This window comes from Pseudopipra pipra, chromosome 12, assembly GCF_036250125.1.
Source record: "Pseudopipra pipra isolate bDixPip1 chromosome 12, bDixPip1.hap1, whole genome shotgun sequence".
NCBI classification, from domain to species: domain Eukaryota; kingdom Metazoa; phylum Chordata; class Aves; order Passeriformes; family Pipridae; genus Pseudopipra; species Pseudopipra pipra.
In genome coordinates this window covers 11,342,882-11,358,840 of record NC_087560.1, presented here as the reverse complement: position 1 = coordinate 11,358,840, position 15,959 = coordinate 11,342,882, and the positions used below count along the sequence as shown (strand labels likewise).

Genomic DNA, 15,959 nt, shown 5'->3' with positions numbered 1-15,959 from the left:
GAAAAAACTCATGCTTTATATCTAAGTATGTAGCTAAAGATCTTTCTTATCTTTTACAAGATTGAGACTCGACATCTCAAAAGCCTTGCTGACAATACCAATGTCATCCAGATCTGGCAGCACAAGAGAGTATGAAACTAGTAGCCAGTCACGTGGCCATTCAGCTTCCCCACCAGTCCCAGAGTCTAATGAGACTGAGTCTGAAGGTTTGATATTTTATCACATGGATCTTTATGGATCAAAGGAGAGGTTTGATATCTTTCCTGAAGAGCTGTCTGGTCGAGAAGACAGATCTCTGGGGGATACAAGAAGAGAATCTGTATTGAGTAGTGAAAAAGTTCAGTGCTCACAAGAAATTGGCTACGACATGGAAAAGGAGGTTGCAGAGCTGGCTAAGATGTATGGACTTGATGAGGATAAAGAAAAAGAGCTTGAGCTTCTTGGAGGACGCGTGGAGATGGAGAGCAGATGGCCACCTGCTCGCACCAAAAAAGCAGGATCACAAGGCTCCACATATAACGCATCAAAAAGCAACGCTTCAGTGAAAGATCAAAGTCAAAGCACAAAGCAACAAGGACTTCCTGGCGAGGCTTCTCAAGATGAAGATCAGAGCAAAACCAGAGCAGATGATGAGGTTGAGAGCAACATATGGTCCAGAGAGGGGCTTAGCAGTGGCGGCATGTCAGATGAGTGGAACAGTCAGGCTGTCAGTGAGGAGCAGGAGGAGGAGGAAGAGGAGGAAGTGGCGAATGTTTTTTGTTCTACCTGCAAGATACCAATCCGAGCTTTTGACAAACTATTTGGTGAACACAAGGATCATGAGGTGACTCAACTGCCCAATGCCTTGGAAAGTGAAAAGGTGAGAGTAATACAGGTGTACTGGGGTGCCTCTAAACCACTGTTCAGACATAATAAGAATCACACTGGGTGTTTTGTAGGAAGAGATTCATAAAAACATGTGCAAGTTAGAAGAACAGATTGCTCAGATGGAAAATGTTGCCAGTCATTTGGAGGAAATCTTCCTCACTGTAGAGGTAAGGCATTTTTTCTTGGGCTAACTTTATGGTACTGGTGTTAAACAATTTTGACAGTCATATTGACACTCATAGTGTTCAGTTGTTGATGAAGTGAGTAATTACAGTAACAGAGCACAGAGTTACCTCGGGGTTTGCCTAGACTGAAGTACTCAGAAAAACTAATCCTAATGAATTCTTTATGTGGACTAATAAAACCATATTTAGCATTTGCATAGAAATTTGCATTCAGAAATGAAGTGCCCCCCCTCCCCTCTCAGGTTATCTTAGTTTTAAATGGCCAAAGACCTGTGATCTAGCTAGTCTATCCTGACTGCACCCCTTGTGTTCCCTCGGTTTCATTCACAGAAGTGTCAGACACAGGCAAACCCCTGGACCAGCTGCATCAAGCTGATGACTTCAAGGGTTGTGCTCCTGCTCGGCTGCTGTCAGCTTGGCCCCAGGGGAAGGGGGTCAGCTGGCAGCAAGTCAAACTGAAGCAATGACTCAAGGCACCTATGGTCTTTTCTCTGCTCCATGTGGCACAGGAGGACATTGGTGCCCGAGCAGTGGGTGGCTGCTGGCAATAAAGCCTTGCCTGCTCCTTAAATCTTCCTTCTTAATGCTTTCTCCAGCAGCAAGCGAGGATATCAGCATTATCTGCTCAGCTCCCCCAGCACAAATCCATGGATCCCACTGGGTTGCCATGGTTTCTCTCATGGAAGGATGTGCTTGTTGGAGGAAACACTTGTGAGATTATGGCTAGGATATAACCTAGTTGTGCTCCCTGGGCTTAGGTTGCCTTGCATCTTACTTTTTTTTATAACTCTGTTGCTCTTATGTCTGGAACAAAATCCAACATTCTTTTGTACCTCAGTGGAGTGAATGATCAGAATGCATTCCTCTAAAATGCAAATTAGTCAAATTCCATCTTCTGTGTACTGGCACTCTGTCCTGGCTTTGTGAATTAAATCGTGACGTTGCCTCCCTGGTAAGGAGAATTTTAAGCAGACTTGGAGTTTTCTCTGGATGACCTATGGATCAGGCTTGATGCCAAGATACAAACCCCCAAATGCCTTGCAGGAAAATTTTGGGAGGCAGGAGCAGAACTTTGAGGTGCATTACAACGACGCAGTACAAGTGCTTGCTCAAAAGTATGAAGAACAGCTGGAAGCACTGGGGGAAGAGAAGAGGCAGAAGCTGGAAGCTCTATATGAGCAGCTGGTCAGTTCTGGGAAACTTCTCGACACCTGCAAGGAACTGACAGACAAAACCCATGAACTTTTCCTGGAAAATGACAAAGCTGAATTTATGAAGGTAAAGAGCTTTAACTGTTAAGGCCCCTTCTGAGTGCTTTTTGCTGCTTGCAAGTAGTCCCCAGCCAGGAAGTTCCAAGCGGCTTTATTCTGGAGAGCATTCGGGGTGCTGAGTCCATGCTGCTGTCAGTGCTCCAGGTTCTTGCCATGGTGGCATCAACTTAGTAGGGCAACACAAGTGGGGCAAAATGCAGAAGCAGAAGTTTGTAATTTGGATGCTCATTGATTTGTGAGTCACACTGGGGTTCAGAGGGAAGACATCTCCCTAGAATGCTTATCTCAGGAAACTCTGGAAGCACTTAGTGTTCATTGCCTCTTGCAGGCTCAGCTCTCTTGCTCTATTCTGGGCTCAGAGCAGGCAGGCTGATGCAATCACTTTGGAGAATGTTTCTTTTTCTTCCTCATTTTTTTGGAAAGTTCAGCTGAACAGGAGGCTCCAAACTAAATACATCAGGAGCTCCTGCAAAGCGATGGATGCATCCCTCTCTTGAGATGGTGTCAAGAAGTTATTTTGCTTTGGCAGGTAGAAAAATAATTGGGGAAAAAAAGAGGATTTTCACTGCTGATGAGTGATTGCTCTAACCTGAGCTGTCTTGTGACTCAGGTGGATGGGAGCATTTCTGTAGCACAGCCACAGTAACTTATGAACTGGACAACAAACCAATCTCCTAAACACCTCCAGTCTGCTCCAGTGGATCAGTTTGCTATGGCACTTCAGCTTGCTGAGTTCTTCGCATGAGCTGACTTTTCCCATTCCTTTGAATCCCTGGAATAACCTTATTTTCTCCTTAGCTTGTAAACAGTTTTACATCACCCCTAAGAACCATTATTCACCAAGAAGTGAATACCTGTTGGTCACGAGCTCTCAGCTGCTTAGGTTTCTCCAGGGACTGTACATCTGTCTTCCAGCTACATGCACTGCTCATATTCCCTCTGGTGCAGATCATTTCACTCAGTTCTTTTCCCCAGCTGTTTTTGAGTTTTGTTTGTGAAGAATCTGTTGGCACTTCAGATAACTTAGGAAGGAATCAGCCTAGAGTCTAATTGGGAGGTCACTGCCTGATATTGCACTTTATTCTACCGTAAATTGAGCCAAGATCTCTCCCTTTGAATGGACAGTTAGACATGACTTTGTTCTCAGATCTGGGTGGCAGCCAATCATGTCACTCCAAAGGCTGCATTTGGGGCAATTTATGTAAGACAGGTCAACAGCATGATGTAGTCTGACTCTGGACTTTTCCATCTTTAACACTCTCTCTCTCTCTTTTTCTACAGGCAGCAGTAACCATGGTTGACAGGTAGTATCACAGTCTGGGATTTTGTGTCACCTTTTTTCTTGTTAAATGGACTGGTTATTGGAGATACCTGCATGTTCTGGACTTTGTTCAGGCACACAAATGTTGTCTAGGCCACTAGAGCTATTGAAATATTTAGTATTTCTGTTTTAAACTGCATCAGGAAAAGTTGCTCTAAGAAGTATAACAGTCAAAACAAGTTCATATCCAATTTCAGGGAACCCAAAAGGAGAGTTAGAGCCTCTGTTGAATCACTGTTTTCATCTTAGTCATAAGGAACTAATTTCACTGACTGAGAAACAGGATTGCTAAAGATCTCAAAAGAAATGCTCTGGATACAAATGGGACTAAAACTGAGCTCCCTAAATAGATTAGTAACAGGCTTATTTATGCATCAATATAGCAGGGTAGAAAGTCGAGCTCTGGGAACTCAAAACAAATACTGAAAGATTTTGGAGCAGTTGGAAGAAGTCTTAAGGCACACTAAACCAATTGCAAAAAACCCACCTCTTTTAATTGACTATAATTGTTAATGAAAACAGAGAAAAGATACCCCTTTTTTTCAAATTTACGACACCTAGAGCCACAAGGTCCTGAATTAGTAGGTGTTGTAAATTCAAAATATTGAAAATTATGGAGCTAATAGATTACCTTGCACAGAGAGGTTGGGGAAATCTCACTCCCCTGCTCAGTGGGAGTGCAGTATGCAGCAGCCAGCTCACTCATGAGGGGGCACACAAAGGAGGTCCCTCAGTCCCATCAGCATCCAGCTCTCTTTGGCATCTTGGAGCACTGATCCAACATATCTCCAAGCAACAGGCATGGGGGCCTGAGCTTTGTACAACTATGAAAACAAAATTTTAATGAAATACATGTTAACTTGCAGTGTGCTGTTCTTTTTCTCTTATAAATAGGTATCTCCAACACTATGGTACTTCCAATTAGAAATATATTTTTTTTCCCTGCAACTACAGGCTGGAAGAATTCTTAAAGCAAGAAGTGAATTTAGAGCTTTCAACACTGCCAGACTTTGAAGAGCGGGTCATAGATTTCTCTGAAGTTGAACAACTCATGAACTCCATTAATGCTATTCCAGGTACTCTTCCTATCTGATCATTATTTCAGACTTATTTACATTTAATTAAGGATATGTATTAAACAGAAATCTATTACTTCTTTTAAAGGAGAACAGCAAATGCAGGATTACCTTCTCCCTAGTTTTCATTCTAGGGTTGTTTTTTTGTTTGCATCTATTTACAGAGAGAGTGGCAAATATTTTTTGATATTATTTTTTTCATTTGTTTTCAGTATAAAATTACCAGAACTGCTAAGTTTGACCTTCCCTGCTTTTGCTGGATGATTTCCTAGAAGACTGACAAAGATTACCCCCTTCTATTGAGGGGTCAGGCATGCCTAGTTGGTGATAATGTGTCTTACCTTGTAGTTGCTTGAAAGAAAGAGAGGAACACCAGACTGCTTTAAATAACCTGCACAGCTTCTCTTGATAACCAGATTTCAGTGCCTTGTTCCTCTGCTATTCAGCAAATTTTTTTCCTATTAACAGGAAACAGAACAAAACACAGTTTTAATTTAAGTTCTAATAACTGAAAAAAAAAAATTAAAATCTTTTCTGGGGCATCACAAATGGTCAGAAAGAGCAGTTTTTATGCACAAATACTGTGTTTTCTTTAAAGTAAAACAGCATTTGTTACTTGTTTGCTTGTGCTGCTGACCCCCTGTTGTACAGCTCTTCCCCCATCCCCTCCAGAGGCTCCAAGTCCCCGTGGGGTCACAGCAGTGCAGGCTTGGCAGATGTTGCTCACTGGTGAATCCCAGCCCCCAGAGCAGGGGAGGTCGAGTTTACAGAGAAGGGGTAGGCTGAGGCTTATTTATTTTGTTGTTTTCATTTTAATTTGGAGCAAGACTAGTTCTCACACACCAGTAACCTGATTATTATCTGTAACTGTTTACGGAATCAGCTCCTGACTTTTCTCCATGTGGGAGGAATATGACCCCATTCAGTGCCAAGGCTTTGTGCAAACACCTTTGTGAGAGGAGAAGGACAATATATCAGGCTTATACATTCAAAAACTGACCTGTTTTCCCCTCTGCAGCTCCTTGTGCCCCTGTGATCAATCCCCAGGCTCCAAATGCAGCAACTGGCACCTCACTGAGAGTTTGCTGGGGCCTCTTCTCAGATGACACTGTGGAGGGATATCAACTGTCCTATAAACCAGTGAGCAACGAGAAGCACAGTGATGAGCAGGCAGGTAAGGAGGCCTGGACCCAAGGGGGCAAAACCAGCTGGTTCCAAAGTACTTCTGGACTTAATGTGGCAACCAGTGCACTTTCTGTGCCCTCTCTTTGTCACCAAAACTGTCATATCTGCCACCACATTTCCTTCTGGCTTTGTCCCTCTTCCCCTGCCAGGTCTACCATGCTGCTGGGTGCAGCAGGACCCATCACAGGAGCAAAGACAGGAGAGGGCAGCAGCAGGGATAGCAGGAATGGGAAGGGGACAATGGATGGAGTTGGGTCTCAGCAGTAGCATTTCCTTTCCTGGAGGGTGGGCACTGAATTAAGCACACATGTGCTGCATCCAGTGCAAAGCACAGTATTTTTAGAGACCAAATCATCATATTATCGGCACACCCACTGAAATCCCCTTAGTGATTTTACAGTTTATCTCAGTGCTAATAATAGGCTGTAACTCCCTATGATGCACATGCACAAAAAAGAAAAAGAACCACAGAACCATCCTAAAACGTCTCAGTCTTGTGGCAAAGCTGCTTTTGCTAATAAGATTCTTGCAGAACCTGCAAAAGTGGAAGCCAGTAGAGGTGGAAGCTGCTTAGTTCAGAAAGAAAAGCATAAACTATGCAAATTTTCTAAGATGAAGAATGAGAAATGGGTAGTAAAATAGCTTCAGCTCTTGTCCCTCCACTAGGATGAGCTGAGCAGTATCCCTGCAGTAGGAACATGCAGGGTCTTTTTGGGAAAAAAATTAGTGACAGGTGGGTGATCTTTCTTTCTGGATTTTGGGTTCTGAGTGATGTAGCTTCTTCAGAAGCTGATGTGTTATCTGATTTATGCCTCTTTAGAGGAAGGCATGCTGAAACTGCCTGACAGCTAATCAAAGGGTGTGGAACACAAGGAGCTCTCTTGAACTCAGCACACAAAACAACATGCCTCAAGTCCACTATTTGAGGCAGCTTTGGGGAAGAGTGGGTAACTGTGTAAAAAAGCACTGTAAATGCTTTGTTGTTTTCATTTCAGAGCATACCCTAAAAGTCAAAGAAACATACTGCACCATTACTAACCTGTTGCCGAATACACAGTATGAATTTTGGGTCAGTGCTTTAAATGCCTCTGGTATCAGTCCACCAAGTGAAAGAGCAGTTTATGTGACAGGTAAAAATATTTTATTCATACGACTATGGGACCTTCCTAGTGAAATTCACAGTCATCTCTGAATTTTATGCCAGTAATGCTTTTTGGGCACTTTGTTTCTTCTGATGTAAGCCTACTGATTGCATGGGAATTCCCTGCTTTTACTTGGACAGCCTATCAGGCCAGTTGTCCCTGCTTTAGAGTTGAAGAAAGAGAATCAGAAAGACAAAATAATTTCTTTAAATGCGAGGATGTAGACCACCTGCCAATAAGGCTCAAGTCTCCCAGTTCTGTCAGATGGATGTCAGCTCTCCTTTTATTGGCCTATAGGTATTTTGAGGATTCCCATACTATGCTGTCCTTTGTAACAGCAGTTCAGTCAAACACACTGTGTGAAATCCTGACATCAGATCGAGCAAGCCAGAGTAAGACCTTCAAGTACTGGTTCCAGATGTGTTTGACATCTTAGAGCAGAGAAGAGATGCATTTTTATGACAAAGATAAAACTAACGATAGAAAGAAAACTGTTGTGTAATTATTCTCTATGTTACTATTCTGTGTAATTCTCTTGGGACATTTCTAGTCCAAATGAAGTATTTAAATGCTATTGTTAATTGCCCTGCCTGCTGTTTGTTGTCCATTGGGAAGCAGGTTTCTTTATATAGTATTAGTAAACAACTTCATTCTATTTTTTTATGTCTTCAAAGCATGTTTGTTGCAAACATCTTCAAGCAACAACTTAGAATTGTTCTTTTGCCTACCTTTTAGCTCCTTCACCACCTATCATAAAGAGCAAAAAGATCCGAAGCTGTGAAAACGCAGCACTGGTGTGCTGGGAATCTGGAGACATTAACCCTGTCGATTCCTACACGGTTGAATTGTACAAGCTGACAGATGAACAAAACGATGATACTATTACTGAGTGAGTTACTGGTTTTTTGAGTCCCATGACCCTTTTGTGAATTTACCTGTATAAACATTCCTCTTAGTAAAATTAATTGTATAAATGTTAATAAAAAATTACTATATGGGAATGAGCATTGGTATGGGAATAGAGCAGAAGCACCTGCACCTGTCACAGACTTGCAGGTCTCTTGGCCCTGTTACTGTACAAGGTAGAGTGTTGATGGGTTACAAAAGAACCTGATCATATAATTTCTTCTTTGTTGTTCAGAAAAATAATCTCAAAGGCCTACCTTTGTTTTCTACCCTATAATTTTCCATGGATTTATTTTCTGTAGATCTATTGTTGGGATTCCTAACTGTGAAGTCCTAATTCACCTCCAACCAACACAAAGGTATCACATCTGTGTTAGAGCCCAAAACCTAGGTGGCTCCAGTGAAAGAAGTGAACCTGTCCTGATACACACCACAGGTACTGTACAGCTCAGAACAACTCCAGCAGCTTATTGTTGCATCTATTATCTCAACAGAAAGATTCCTGCTGGTTTCAATAGCCTCTGGATCAGGTTTTAATCTCTTACATCTAATTAGACACACCTGGTAACCTTTGAGGAATAAAAAACCAACTTTTTGTAACAGTAAGTGCATTGCTTTAGCTCTGTAATTTAAAAAATATTTCTGTCCAGTACATTTGATACTTGAAAGTTACTAATTTCTAAACATTTTAAAAGACAGTATCAATCCAACGCCCCCAGATATTGCCAGCTTGCCAAGTACTGACACACCAATGAGGAAAGTTGTAGTGTGATTTTACTTTACTTCAGAGATTTCCTTGTAATGATGCTACTGTTGGAAAGTATGGCTGAGACAGCACTTTCCAGAGTCATTTGGGTATGCAAAATCTTCCTCTGTATTCATTAGAACATCTCCAGCTTGGCTGGGGAAGCTCTTTTATATTTATCAGGAAAAAGGCAGTCCAGCTTTCAGCTGGAAGCTTTGCTTTTGGCAACTGACACGGCATTAACAGCTGCTCCCAGTGCCACACTGCGCAAGGATTAACCTACCCCAAAGGGAAGTTGGAAGCCCTTTCCCCTTCCAAACATCTAATTAAAGCTCATTTTGATGACTTAGAGGCACACACCTGTTTTCACCTTCATCAATGCTGAAATGACACTGCAACTTCACTAGTTTGTCTCAAACCTCCCACATCACTTGGATGTATTCGCACCTTACTCTTACCTTCTGTGAGAGATTTGCAAATTGCATTTATTCAGCAAGCTGACCACACAGCCATTAACTGAAAGGTTACGTTTCACTAAAACCCCTGTCTGCTACACATCAGTGACACCACAGAAAAGAAATCCTCATCCTCAAATCCCTAGAGAGGAAGACTGTCATTATGTTACCATCATTTGTGTGCATTCCAACTGCTTAAATCAAACTCAATATTTGAAATTGCCCATTCTGTTTGCACAGCATGTGTTTGTTTTCAGCAGCACATGCCTGTAATTGCCCTGCCATTGTTTGTATTGTATTTGCATTGAAGTAACTTGCAGTTTGATTATAATGATTTCATTTGGGATTAGCATGGGGAGATTTATCTTCTCTGAGTCTACATTATGCAAACAGCTGATGCAAATTGATCTGTCAACTGCAAGAACCCTCCTCCAACACTGTGAATGACCTTTGGTCCTTTCTGGGGTGGATACACAAGCACCAACCACAAACAGCAGCTGTGACGGACATGGCTGCTCATCCGAGCGCAGTGTCAGGCCGGCTTTGGGAAGTCCCCGCAGGAGGACTTTTACCCTGGGCTGGACTTATCTCTCTGAGGGCTGATCTGACAAGGGATCCCTTATCTTCAAACTTTGCCCTGCATTTATGTGGAAGAGTGAAGCCATGGAGAGGCCTTTAAGCCCCCTTTCTCCTTTCAATGATTAAAACCAGATCACTTCAGCTCTGAGGAAAATCACTTGAAACCAGACAGTCCATCGGATCTTTGAATAGCCACTTCCTGTGCAATGCCTGCTGCTTTGAGCCCTGGTAGGGTTCAAAACCAGGTTAAGCCCCCTGCTTTTCATAAGGCTGAAACTAAACATTGTTAAGATGTAAAACACCAATTATTAGAAAAATTTCAAATAGACAATCTTGTCCTCTCAGTGTCAGCCACAGATTCCTCCCAGAGCACTGGTAAATCTTTTTGGGATCCAAAAAAACATTTCACCACACCCTTGCTGTAAATCCTGATGCTATAAGAAGTTTCTGGGGTTATCTTCAGGCATTTTCTCTTGCAGGCACCTGCTTCTACCTTAATGAGGACACAGCCCATCCTTTACTGGCAATCCTAGATGACGGATTTACAATTTCATGTGATGAACTGGAAAACCCAGAGTGTGATCTGCCCGTCTATGATAACAGCTTTACAAGGTATACTGAAGCACTTCAGTTTGGGTTTTTTAACAGATGCCAGGAAATGTCTAATGGGGCTTTCAGCAGCTCTTATTAATTTTGTGAGCTGAAATCTCTCTCTCTAGCTGCTCTTTGGAACTTAAGCACCACTTGGAAGTTAATGCAAATTCTTAAAGAGGATTACAGATGCAATAGCCACAATTACATACAAACCTGCTTACATGTTTGGCACATTGAGCTAAATTTTTTAAGTGCCCCCCAAAAAATGCTAAGGAAAGGAGAGGGATCTGAAAACTTAACTCTTGCTGAAAGACATAACTGATACTATTTGGACTGACAGATTTTACTTTCAAAAAGTAAAATTTCAAAAAAGAATTAGGCCCTTTGCCATTGAAGTGAGAGACTAAGCTTGCCAAAATGCATGCTACCAGTCAAAACCACAGAAACAGCACATAACTAGGACAGGCATCTGCAGACACAGGATAATAGAAGTCCACAACTTAGTTCCTCCATGGAAATGCAATGTTACTAGAGAGCTCAGTAGAAAAGAGTCGGGAAAACGATCATTCTCTTCATTAAAGTCATCATGATAAGCTTAAATGGGATTTCATCTCACTTCCACAGAGTGCTTTTATGTTTCATGGAAAAAGCCAGAGCTGGCACTTATCTCATTCTAAGGCTGAGGTTTTGGTACCACTGTGAACTTTCAGAAGTCTCTTTCATGCTAAGATACAGCTCTCGTTACTATGGTCATTTTTGTTCACAGATTTTTACCCATCCATTTTGCATCATTCCTTTTCTTTCTCAAGCTGTAGCAGCACAATCTCCACAAGTCCTGATTTCAGCAGCCTTTAAGCTATTCCCAAGACATCTATGTGCACTTGCAGTGAACTGTACACTTGCTTTAAGCAACTGCTGCTGCAGTGGCAGAGCAATGCTATCGTGCTGCATGTACCCATCCTTACACACCAGGCCCTCTAAATGCTGAATGCAGCTCTTTTTCAGCATTACCTAGAGGCAGGAGAGCTGTGTCTGCCAGCAACATCCTTTGCCTTTGTAACTTAAAACTTTAGACCCTATAACAGTAACATATTGGTTGTGTGTGTTTCAAACTTGCTGTCCCCTGAGACAACAACAGCTAACACACCATGTACTTTTCCGGAGAAAAAGCTGAGGTGTAGTCTTACAGGATTCATATTGTCCTCTTAAGTCAAGTTAGGGTGTTTCAGAAGCTTTTACCACGGGTTATTTTGCCCAACTTCCTGGGTTCAGAACTTGTGCTTTTGCAGACTTGCATCTTCCAAGCACCCATTTCCTTTGACTCCAAGACTGTACCAGTAAATCAATCTGAAGGGTCACTCTGTGGTACGTTGTCTTTGTCTTTCCTACACATCTTTTAAAAGAGTTATCTTCTACATGGTTCCTATCATACATGCTAGGAGCCACAGTCCACTGTTAAAAACTTTTCATGGCCCAGGTACCCAGCATATTCCAAGTTCTCCTACCTCATTCAATTCTTCCTGATCTCTTCAAATACAGTGTAGGAAGGTCTCCTCCCCCCAGCTGCCCCAGGAATTTCATGCTGTTACAGTGCTCAGTCCCTAAATGGTGAGTGACATTTAAAGCCCTGGGCTGTTTGGGAAGAAAATACAAGATATGTAGACTTTTTCCCCTGCTATACTGGGGTTCACCATAACACTCTCTTTTCTAGCAAGTAATAGCTTTCCTAGAAGACCCAGTCATTACAGGATGCTATTCTGAAAGTGCCCAGGGCACTCATTTATACAAAGCTACCCACAGGTAAAAACAAGACAAGTGCCACAAAGAAACCTGCAGGTTGTTTGTCAGTTCCTCAGCATGGGGAATTTGCTGTAGTCAAAAATCCACACTGCACTGCCAAGGAGACAGCAAAAGTGGCTCTCATTTGTTGATCTGTAATGTCCAGGTATATACATACCTAAACATACCTAAACATTATAAAGAGCACTAGAGAGGCCCTGCCAAAGCACATATTCCTGTCTGTCTCCCACAGGTGTATTGCAATCCTGGGCAGTCTGATCCCATTTCCAGGAAAGCATTACTGGGAGGTGGAAGTTGAGGAAGATACAGAGTACAGAACTGGCGTGGCTTTTGAGAACACTCCAAGACATGGTCACCTGGGGGCAAACAACTCATCCTGGTGCATGAGGCATATCATCACACCATCAAGGTAAGGCTGTGGAGGCTGCAGGTCTCCTACAGGAACACCTCCCACATGTACATCTGCAAGCAGAGCAGGAGAGATTTCATATCAGCCCAGACTTAACAAGGGGCCTCTGACATTCGATCAGTGGCACTGTGAACTGGTCTTGGAAGGATTCTGGAATGTTTAAGCAAATCCTCCTGCTTAATGACATTCTCACATTGAAACAGGCAGTCTCAGGGACAAATCTGAATAAAATTGGAGTTACAGAATTTAGCTGTAAAGGCTACCAAAACCCCAGTGGGAAGACAGAGGTAACCCAAGTTACCCAGAAACTGTGTATCTGGCTAAACCCAGTTGTACCCAACTGGTTTTGATCTCTGTTCTATCTATGGAAGTAGGTCATACCTGTCTGCAGAAATGCCAGCTCCCCTCATGCCTCAGTTGCACTGCTGGACACTATTACATTAGCATCATTGCCTTTGACTCTCATGAGTGATCTGGGCACCCTGTGAAGCATTCAGGAGCAAGAAAACAGTCCCATCCGCAGGCATGCCTGAGCATTGCCTACTGCCTGCCTGGATGGCTCAGTGCTCACCCAGCCAGAGGTGCCAGGGTGCTGCTGGGTCCCCCTGAATAGGGAGATGGGACAGCACCCTGCACTCAGCAAATGGCAAGGATGGAATAGCATCTGCCTTCCACACAGCAGGAAATGCTGCTTCTAATGAGGAATGCCAAACCCACCACAGCTAATGATACACTGCAGGCAGGCTAATTGGATTTCCTTGCTACTTTGAGCAAAGAGGTACTTGAGGTTTGTTGTCATTCTTCTGGAGCAATAAGCATGGACTCCAGAGAGAAAAGGAAGCTGGGCCATTGCTCAGCTTGTACCCACTTCTGCAGGGAAATTGTCTCAGGTTTGAGCAATGTGGGTGGAAGAGGTGGGTAGTGAATGAGGTGGCCCTTAGAAAATGCCAGATAACTCATTCAGCTGCATAAATCTCATTTCTGCTCAGAAAGGTATGTCTCATACATCTTTTTGTTTGCAGCATGCCACACTAGAGAGTTTGAGTAACTGTTTGAGTTAAACTAGCTGTTTGAGTAACTGTTAGGGGACCTCAGCATCACTTAGTGACTACATGGGGAGGGCTACCCTCATGACAAAGCTGTTTATGTGCAGAGCACCTTCCTGGCCTCCAATAATCCACAGCACAGGAATCACAATCACTCTGTAGTAAATGAACATAAAGACTGAAATTTCCCCATGAACACAGGCTGAGCAGGGAGGTCCTGTAGGAAAAAGCAGCCAAAAACATAATTTAGAGAGTGGGGTTTGACAAACGATGTCCAACAGCCTGGAGGATGCTTGACCATGCTGTGCATCAGGCAGCCTCTGCCCCAGGGACTAGTCCCTTGCTGCTGCTGTGAAGGTGGGTGTGAGCAGTTCTGTAACACTGGCAGGAAAGAGGGCTCAGCACCACAGGCCCTTAGGGAGCAAGTGGGCAGCATGGAAGTGCCTGGAAGGACAAGACTGAGTCACCTCACCACCCCCTCCATGGCAGGGCCCACAGCTTCCCAGGGGCAAGTCTTAGGAGATGACAATCAATGGTCTTTCTGGGGCAAATGCAACTGGCCTAAAAGAGCACAGCTCCTTCATGGAGAAAGGGACAAATTCAAGCTAAACCTAGGGGCAAGAGTGCACCCTTTGATTTATAGGACACCCATGCTGTCCTCTGAGGCATGGAAAAAGCCCAGAAAGTTCCATCTTGTGCTCTGACCTTGTCCATTCACAGCCAGACTGGGATCTGAAACAAGCTTAGACAGGCAGGTGCAAGAGCTGTGGGATACGGCTGTGTGGAAGCACAGGGACACCCCCCCTTGGCAAACACAGACACTGCTCAGCAGCGTGGATGGGACTGGGTGTGCAGGAGGGACAGGACAATGAATTGGGAAGTATATCCTGGAACACATCTGTGTGCTTCCCTTTGAGAGCAGCCAGGGTGCCCTCAGGTCTTTTGTGTTTCTTGCCTACAGGCACAAGTACGAGTTCCTGCACAGCGGGATGACACCAGACATCAGAATTACTATTCCTCCTACAAGGATTGGCATCCTGCTGGACTACGAGAACTGCAGACTGTCATTTTTCAATGCAGATATTGCCCAGCACCTTTACACATTCAACTCACGCTTCCAGCATTATGTCCACCCCTGCTTTGCTTTGGAAACACCTGGTATCTTACGGATACGTACTGGAATTACAACGCCTCCATGGACTGCCCTCCTATAACCTGTGTTCTGCCACTACCACACCTACATCTGCCCTCTTACAGCATCAACTGCTCCATCACACTCCTGTAAACCAGCTGTTTCCCAAGAAGAGCAAAGCAACCTGACCCAGATCAACTGCCAGGCCTGAGCCCTTATGAGTTACATCCTCTTAGGAAGGATCTTAGCAGAAAGCCACTATGGTCACAAGATCCATCAGCATCTCAGAATCCTCCACTTAGAAATAGATACCATCCTTCTCAGAGGTGACACTGTCATCATGCAGCAGTGGCAGCTGGATCATTTGGGTGATCACTTAGGTGACCCCAATACCCATCTGATGCCCAGGGAACTTCCCAGTTCCAGAGCAATCATTAATTCTACTCCTGAGGCTGCTGAAGAGCCAAACATTCAAAGAAAAACAAAAATAGCAAAAGGCATGAACAGTGTACAGCTGCTAGAGCTGAAAACACTCCAACCATGAAGCTGATCTCACAATCAAGTTTTCTTGTTGCTACATGAAGTCTGTGACACGAGATAATCAAATACGCCTCCCCTGTGTGTGAACTGTTAGCGCCTACATACCCAGTGAGGCTTTCTGAAATACCCAAGCATGCACTACAGTCTCAAATATAAGACACTTTTACAGAATGCCCATGTTTCTCATTCACTCATCCAGGGAAAAAACAAAAAAACAGGCAGGCTTTTTGCAGTGCTCCACTACCCTTAAAGAGAAACCAAAAGCATCATTTTTAGCTGTTTCTTTTTAGCTATGCTCATCTCCACTTGGGTGTAACCTCCCTCCACCCTCACAGATCTGTTCCCCCCCTGAGCACTGCAGAATTCTCACCCCACTGCTGTGCCCTTGAAGCTTTGGGTATCCATGGGGCTGGAAGGACTCTGGCCCAGCACTCAGTTGAGATGTCCTTGTTTAGGCTTCATTTTCAGACACCAGATGATCCAGACAGCTCTAAACAGCCTCATCCGTGTATGTCAAAACTACCTGAGCTCAATCAAGAGTCATTAACAGAGAAGCTTTTCCACAGATTTATTGCATGTTCATTACAAAATTCACTGATTTAAGTTTCCATTCTAGGGGATAGCCAGGAACAGGCAGGGGCCTCTTCAATATACAGGGTCTCTACAAATAAATGCCACTGGCAAAACTAAGAGATTTGACATAGAA

The 15,959-nt window shown here is 43.5% G+C and overlaps 2 protein-coding genes across 4 annotated transcripts in view; one reads left to right on the top strand and one right to left on the bottom strand.

Moving 5' to 3' along the window:
• WHAMM (WASP homolog associated with actin, golgi membranes and microtubules) overlaps positions 1 to 5,828 on the bottom strand; it is a 24,655-nt gene extending 18,827 nt beyond the window's left edge. The window contains exons 1-3 of the mRNA XM_064668892.1: positions 5,721 to 5,828; positions 5,062 to 5,178; positions 4,276 to 4,468 (exon numbers count right to left, since the gene is read on the bottom strand). Of these exons, the coding sequence (XP_064524962.1) occupies positions 4,276 to 4,350 (75 nt within the window). The 5' untranslated portion in view covers positions 4,351 to 4,468; positions 5,062 to 5,178; positions 5,721 to 5,828. The remainder of the gene's footprint in view (positions 1 to 4,275; positions 4,469 to 5,061; positions 5,179 to 5,720) is intronic.
• FSD2 (fibronectin type III and SPRY domain containing 2) overlaps positions 1 to 15,959 on the top strand; it is a 17,811-nt gene extending 1,852 nt beyond the window's left edge. For all 3 annotated transcript variants that reach the window (XM_064668896.1, XM_064668894.1, XM_064668893.1), the window contains exons 2-13: positions 61 to 859; positions 939 to 1,034; positions 2,097 to 2,330; positions 3,605 to 3,627; positions 4,599 to 4,720; positions 5,739 to 5,894; positions 6,901 to 7,035; positions 7,783 to 7,936; positions 8,256 to 8,389; positions 10,212 to 10,344; positions 12,359 to 12,535; positions 14,543 to 15,959. In XM_064668896.1, coding sequence (XP_064524966.1) covers positions 101 to 859; positions 939 to 1,034; positions 2,097 to 2,330; positions 3,605 to 3,627; positions 4,599 to 4,720; positions 5,739 to 5,894; positions 6,901 to 7,035; positions 7,783 to 7,936; positions 8,256 to 8,389; positions 10,212 to 10,344; positions 12,359 to 12,535; positions 14,543 to 14,795 — 2,376 coding nt within the window. In that variant the 5' untranslated portion in view covers positions 61 to 100 and the 3' untranslated portion in view covers positions 14,796 to 15,959. The remainder of the gene's footprint in view (positions 1 to 60; positions 860 to 938; positions 1,035 to 2,096; positions 2,331 to 3,604; positions 3,628 to 4,598; positions 4,721 to 5,738; positions 5,895 to 6,900; positions 7,036 to 7,782; positions 7,937 to 8,255; positions 8,390 to 10,211; positions 10,345 to 12,358; positions 12,536 to 14,542) is intronic.